The sequence below is a fragment of the Rhododendron vialii genome, chromosome 4a (genome assembly GCF_030253575.1).
Source record: "Rhododendron vialii isolate Sample 1 chromosome 4a, ASM3025357v1".
Classification (NCBI taxonomy): Eukaryota; Viridiplantae; Streptophyta; class Magnoliopsida; order Ericales; family Ericaceae; genus Rhododendron; species Rhododendron vialii.
Genome location: NC_080560.1, coordinates 16,740,011 through 16,746,688, shown reverse-complemented (window position 1 = coordinate 16,746,688; position 6,678 = coordinate 16,740,011). Strand labels below are relative to the sequence as shown.

General features: G+C 41.4%; 1 protein-coding gene across 1 annotated transcript; it reads right to left on the bottom strand.

Moving 5' to 3' along the window:
- Positions 1-222: 222 nt before the first annotated feature.
- Positions 223-6,402, bottom strand: LOC131322261 (MDIS1-interacting receptor like kinase 2-like). The gene is made up of 2 exons (XM_058353506.1): positions 2,587-6,402; positions 223-731 (listed from the first exon to the last, which is right to left on the bottom strand). The coding sequence occupies exons 1-2, from the start codon at positions 5,360-5,362 to the stop codon at positions 430-432; spliced, it is 3,078 nt and encodes a 1,025-aa protein (XP_058209489.1). The 5' UTR covers positions 5,363-6,402; the 3' UTR covers positions 223-429.
- Between the last annotated feature and the right edge of the window lie 276 nt (positions 6,403-6,678).

Here is a 6,678-nt window from a genome sequence, read left to right as displayed (position 1 = left end):
AAATCCGGGACGTACCGGCCGGTACGGTACGAGATTCACAACACTGCTACGGATTGGCATTCGGTCTTAGCTACTGTTCTACGGAGCAGTAGTTAACTCCAAAGTTTTATAAATATATTTTTGACACGGAATGACACAGTCAAAAACAATTACTAATTGGGTATTAGCGAGGGTTTTAGATGGAGTACTAATTAATATGATATAAAGGTATTAACATAATGGAAAAACTACTCGCACTTTTGTCATCATTTGCCCCATAGTATAACAACACATCAAATTTGCTTCCTGTCTCTTTTATCATAATTAGGATTGGAAAAATTGCAACCATACAAAGTTCTATTGAGCCCACATAAAGTAAAAAAAAGCATTAGGTTTATACTAACTGGAAAGGGGATTTTATCTCTCGTCCTTGAATGAATATTTGCGGCTCTAAGGGATTGTTCTTGTAGACAGCAGTTTAGAAACTATGCCCATGGTTGGTCTAAATTGTGGATCGGAATGCAAGCATGCAATTGCCGACTTCACAATGCACATCACTACCTCCTCAACTTCAGGAGATGGGGTTGAAGGGCGTTGGTCCAATACGTGTCTCAGCTGTACATTTTCAACAGCTGGTGTTGACAGGGAGGAAATGAAATCTCCCGGATGCTTTCCCTTGATCACTTCAAGTGCTAACACTCCAAAACTATACACATCACACTTTTCCGTTATCTTCATTGTGTATGCAAGCTCTGCAAAAGGAGAGATCAATTTGAGTTTGCAACACTGTCTTTCGAAAAATCTAAGCAGTTGTACTTTAGTTAAGCAGTATACGGTTCATGTACGAATATACAAAAGGTATGCTCTTTTAAGGAGGACCTTGTGTGGTCTTGTAACATGTGTCGTGCCCTAAGAGCGGGTACATCCATGGAGGAATCAAAACATTCTCACTATAAACAAAACAAAGCTTTACAAGTGGAGTTTGTAACTTGTAGTGGCCCCATAAATGGGGCTCGGACAGTTCCCGAACCAGGTTACCACCGAGCACGACCAAGGTTGGCCTCGTGGGCCTACACAGAGTGTGGCCCCGTGTGGCACCCGAGCGCCTCGGTACCCTGTCGCCATATCGCTCGGTACGCCGGGCGGGACTGGGATCCTTGACTGCTGAACAATTTGGAAGCAAGGGTTTAACCTCGTGTGCCCGAGCCCCCGAGCCTCGTACGTTATCATGATGTGAGCGGAGACGGTTATGACACGAGAGCCATTATTGCAGCCAGCTCAGTCCACGTGCTCCGTAACCGCCTTATCCGGTGCGTCATATGTGACATCACCCGAAGTGGTTATCCGAGCGTATCCTACACGTGCTTACTTGGGGACCAAGTCAAGCTAGGTCTATAGAAGGGAAGAGATACCAATCTAAAGAGGTATGCTATGTTTCTCTACCCTAACCCACCTTCCCTCTCCTGAGTACTGACTTGACCGTCGGAGGGTTACTAGGTTGTTCCAACCCTAGTAACTTGTTGCAGGAGCGGCGGAGGAGAGCGGAGCTACCAATGAAGGAGCCAGAGCCTGCCAACTGCATAGATCCCTAAAACCAAATGCCTACATAACTCACTAGACTTTCTTTGTTTACATTGCTTAACCGTATTATAGGCAAAACGTTAGACATATTGCACATCATGTACATATGCTTCACATTTGGAGTGCATTACTATTGGTAGCTGAAGGACATGGAGTGATGGTGAGATCCGGCTAAGTTTCACATTTGGACTGCATAGCAACAGGAGGATGGGAGCCACAAAGGCCATAAGTCAACAATATGAAGGTATATGAAATTGGAATATAGAGAAGAAAATGAGGGGAAGCAAGTTAGGTATCCAATTTTGGAATCTATTATCTGTTGGTACATTGGAGGTATACTTGACTTTTTATTGGGTCGGCTATTACAGAGGTGATCATGTACATATGCTTTATTAGATTCGCTTCACTTTGCACCCCTACACTCTACACTTAGTGTTATCTCATTTTGCAATAGATAGTAATTGAACATACTTTTTCCCCTTTTTGCAAAAAAAAATATCCATACTTTTTTGGGTAAATAAAAAGGTAGTTTCTTAACTATGACAATTTTTCATTTTTGCAAATAAAGTGATCATAAAAAAAGAAACCAATTATTTCACGCCACTTTTTTCTTTGAATATGTGTTTTAGTGTTTCAAAATTTATATGGTACAAAACAGTTTTCGAAGCACACAAAAATGCAATTTTTGAAGTGCATATATAAGAAACTGGAGTGTGAATTTCATTTTAATTTCAAAAGGATAAATGATTGTATCCACTGTCTTTAAACAAAAGTGTCCATATGTTTATTGTTGTAGCTATATTCTATTCTTCAATGATAAAAAAAAATATTTAAATCTTGGACCACTGAATTAATATTGTTCTCTAACAAAAACTAATGGAATCTAATGGGAAGGGGACATCAACATTTGACCAAAAGTGTGAGGTCTTGAAAAGTAAAATTGACAGTGTGTGGAGCAAAATGACACCAAGCGTAAAGTGCAAGGTTGCAAAATGTACTTTACCCTATATATGAAGCAATGGTTACCTGGTGCAACATATCCATATGTGCCTGCAAGTGCACTCCAATTGGAGGAATCCAACTTCAAAAGTTTAGCCGTGCCGAAGTCTGAAACGCGAGCCTCATACTCCTCATCAATCAAAATGTTGTTGCTCGATATGTCACGGTGAACAATTGGTGGGGTGCAATCATGGTGCATGTATGACAAAGCATATGCAACCCCTTTGATAATATTCACCCTCTTTGGCCAATCCAATTGTTTAGCTTCTTCGTCTCTACTTAAAATCGAAGCCAAGCTTCCCCTTTCTACGTACTCATAAACCAGGAAAGAGTTCTTGGCATGTGAACAGAACCCATTAAGCTTCACTATGTTGCGATGCCTGATTTCAGTTAGTGCCCTTATCTCGTTCAAGAAACCTCGACAATCATCCTTAGTAGACAAGGGGTGAAGCTTCTTCACAGCCACTGTATTGGCTGATGCAAGTTTTGCTTTGTAGACCGTTCCATATCCTCCTTGTCCAATGCAACACGTGGCATCGAAATCCTTTGTGGCTTTTAGGATATCCTTGTACATTGCTCTTCCATCGTAGGTTGCTATAGAGAAGAGATGTTCATATTTGGAGGGATCTTCTGCTTGTGATTTTCTCCTTCTTCGATCAGAAATGAATAAAAATCCGACAAATGCACCTAGAAGTAAAAGTGCTCCACCAAGAGCGAGCACGATTACAAGAACAAGCATCCGGTGGTTCACTGGAAAATGATTTTTGCATGGCTGGAATCCTGTGACATTTCCGCACAAGCCTTTGTTCCCTTGGAGGCCCTCTATGGCAGCATTGATAAAGGCTTTGCTTAAGGGAATGGGGCCCTCCAACTCATTGAAGGATATGTCAATGTGCACCAACCAATTCATGTCTTCAAAAGCGTTTGGAATTAAGCCAGACAGATTGTTGTGGGAGAGGTTTAACAGCTCCAAACTCTGGAAACGTTGGATCTCCGATGGTATCTCCCCTGTAAGTGAATTTCGACTGAGATCCACTTCATTCAAAGGAAATATCTTTTCAAAATGACCTGGGATTTCTTGGCTAAAATGGTTGTGGCTCAAGTTCAGGTAATTCAGTTTGATGCAATTCTCTAGATTTCCAGCTGCTATTGGCCCACTTAACATGTTTTTAGACAGGTCAAGCTTTTCTAGTTCAGTTAGTAATCCGATTTCTCCTGGTATACCACCGGAAAGATGGTTGCCATTCAAATATAGTTCCCATAAAGAACTCAATTTCCCTAATTGACTTGGAATCTCTCCTATCAAATTATTCGAAGAAAGATCAAGCCTATGTAGTTGGGTTGAATCTCCAAACTCCGGCGGTATGCTGCCTGAGATATTGTTCCCTGCCATCCGCAGGCATTGCAATTTCGGGCACTTGCTCCAGTTTTCAGAGATTTCACCATAGAACTTGTTGTGACTTAGATCCAAGTAGTAGAGATGTGGGTAGACCCCAAAATCTTCTGATAAGCTTCCAATTAGTTGGTTTCCTTCAAGGCGGACTCTGACTAGGCTTGAGCAGTCTTTCAAACTTTTAGGGATATGACCCGTTAACTGGTTGGCATCTACGCTGAGATTTTGAAGTTTCCCTCCTTGGAAAATATCTGGGAGATGGCCGGAAAATTGATTTCCGTCCAGTTGGAGAGTGACCAAGTTTTTCAAATTGCAAAATTCTTGTGGAATAGGACCAGAAAGGTTGTTTACACTCAAGAACAGTTGTGCTAATTTAGACAAGTTTCCAAACGAAGCGGGAATGGAACCTCTAAGGTGGTTATAGCTCATTTCTAAGTCCACAATAGACTTCAAGTTTCCAAATTCCTTGGGAATGGAACCAGAAAGTTGATTCTTGTATAGATGGAGGAGAGGGAGGGAGGTCAGATTACCCAAGGACGGTGGAATTGACCCACTAAGATTGTTGGTGTGGAAGCTTAGGCTGACTAATCCTTTCAACTTTCCTATTTCATTGGGTATGGAGCCGGAAAGTTCATTGTGGAACAGGTGCAGCACAGTCAAGCGACTCAAGTTTCCAAAAGTTGATGGAATGGGACCAGTTAGTCTATTGTTATCCAAGAAAACCAGCTCAAGATTGGAGGGGTTTCCTATTTCTTTAGGGATGGAGCCAGAAAGTTGATTGTCATATAGGTATAGAGCAACCAAGTTGCTCAAATTGCCCAAAGAAGAAGGGATAGGACCACTAAGATAATTGGTGTACAAAGCAAGCTCAGAAAGAGACTTCAACTGGCCTATCTCTCGAGGAATTGAGCCTTCCAATTGATTTTCTAGGAAATGGAGTATTTCAAGATTTGTTAAGAGGCCAATTTCTGGTGGAATATTTCCAGAAAACTTATTAATTGACAAATCAAGGTAAACAAGCGGGAGTGAACTGATTTGAGGTGGGATAGGACCAGAGAGTTCATTCATGCTTAGATCAAGATAAACGAGATTAGGAAATGACGGGAATGAAAAGGTTTCGAGAGTACCGTTCACGCCTGAATTCGTGAGGTTCAACCGGGTGACGCTTCCTTCAGCATTGCAAGAAACCCCAAACCAGTTGCATGGGCTACTGGCACTTGAACTGGAGCCATTTTTTTGATTCAGCATCCATGTGGTTAGCACAGAACTATCGGCACTCTGAAGGGTTTCTTTCCACTTGAGGAGAGCATTAGCCTCTTCAACCGAACCAAAGGCACTATCCGTTGAGGAAAAAAGTATAGCAAAAATAATTACAGAAACAGGGCAGCGTAGTTTCTGCAAAAGCTCCATGTTTTTATATTTGATGGTGATCAAATGTTGTAATTTATAGGCACTTGCATTTGGGTAAGTGTCCCCATATTTTTATATTTGCCTGTAGACTTTGGAATTAACAGTAAAATGAGAGAACTGAGAATCACACCTGTAGGACCTGAAAGAAAAAAGGTTGGTCTTCAATGGTTTTGAAAAGTTACTTGGAAAAAAGTTCAGGTACATGAATGCTGGAAGAAATTAGTGGGTGGAGATAATGGCCGAACTTGCATACGCACCCGCGTTCAAATTTCCGATGGGAAACCGAGTGATACATTTGCGACTTCCGTTGTGAGAAATTTGATTTGGTTATGTCTGTACAATTAATTTTTTCGCAAATCATCTGTCATTGCGGTTATAATGTCGTGTGGTTAAATAGAGGCAACGCCACGTAGACTCGGAAACGAGTATGAGGTGAGGAATTTGTTTGTGTTTTTCTTTCTTTTTCCTTTTTCTCGGCTTCTGCTTCACCATCGAGGTACCGTTTTGGGTTCCGACAATGATGGTGGTGATGGTCCTTTAGCGGCAATGGTGGTCTGATGACGAATGGTCGGATCGGGAAGCTGATGACGAATCAAATAGGTTGGATTGGCTTCCCGATCAATTCAATTTGGGGCGGGTGTCATTGGTTCTGTGTGCAGAGGTCATGGCGTGCAGGAACGGCTTACAACTTGCTAAGTTGTTGGGTTTGGATGCACTTATGGTTGAAGGGGACTTGCGCTAGTTGATTCAAAATTTGGATAGCAAAAGATTTTGCCCAAGGATAATGGAAGTTGTCATCGAAGATATTAGTCGAAAAGTTGATTGGTTTAGGATTTGCGATTTTCCTTTTATTCGTAGATCGGCAAATGTAGTTGCATAAACTTTGTAACTTTGGGTTTGCGAGGTTTTGCTATTTGTTCTTGGAAGGTTAGGCCTTCTTATTGGTTATCGGATGCTCTTAAATGATAATTATCTTGTTTGATGTACTGCAATGCTCTTTCTCATCAATTAAAATTTCCTTTGATGGAAATATCACTCACTGCCACTCATTTAATCGCATTCCATCCACTGCTGTTGGTTTTGGTAATACTGATTTCCTGCAGCTAAATTTGATCTGGACTTTGGCCCAGTTTTGAAAGAAAGGCTTCGATTGTGTAAATGGAACCCCGGGAAGTGGGAATATCTACAAAAAGATTCAAAATCTCGTATTCTGTTATGCTAATATAACTAGCTCAATTTTTCCCCTACGGAAGCAGATGTAATACAACGACTCTATAAGTTTTTCAGTGCCGTATGGGCACGGCCACGTGGTGCCT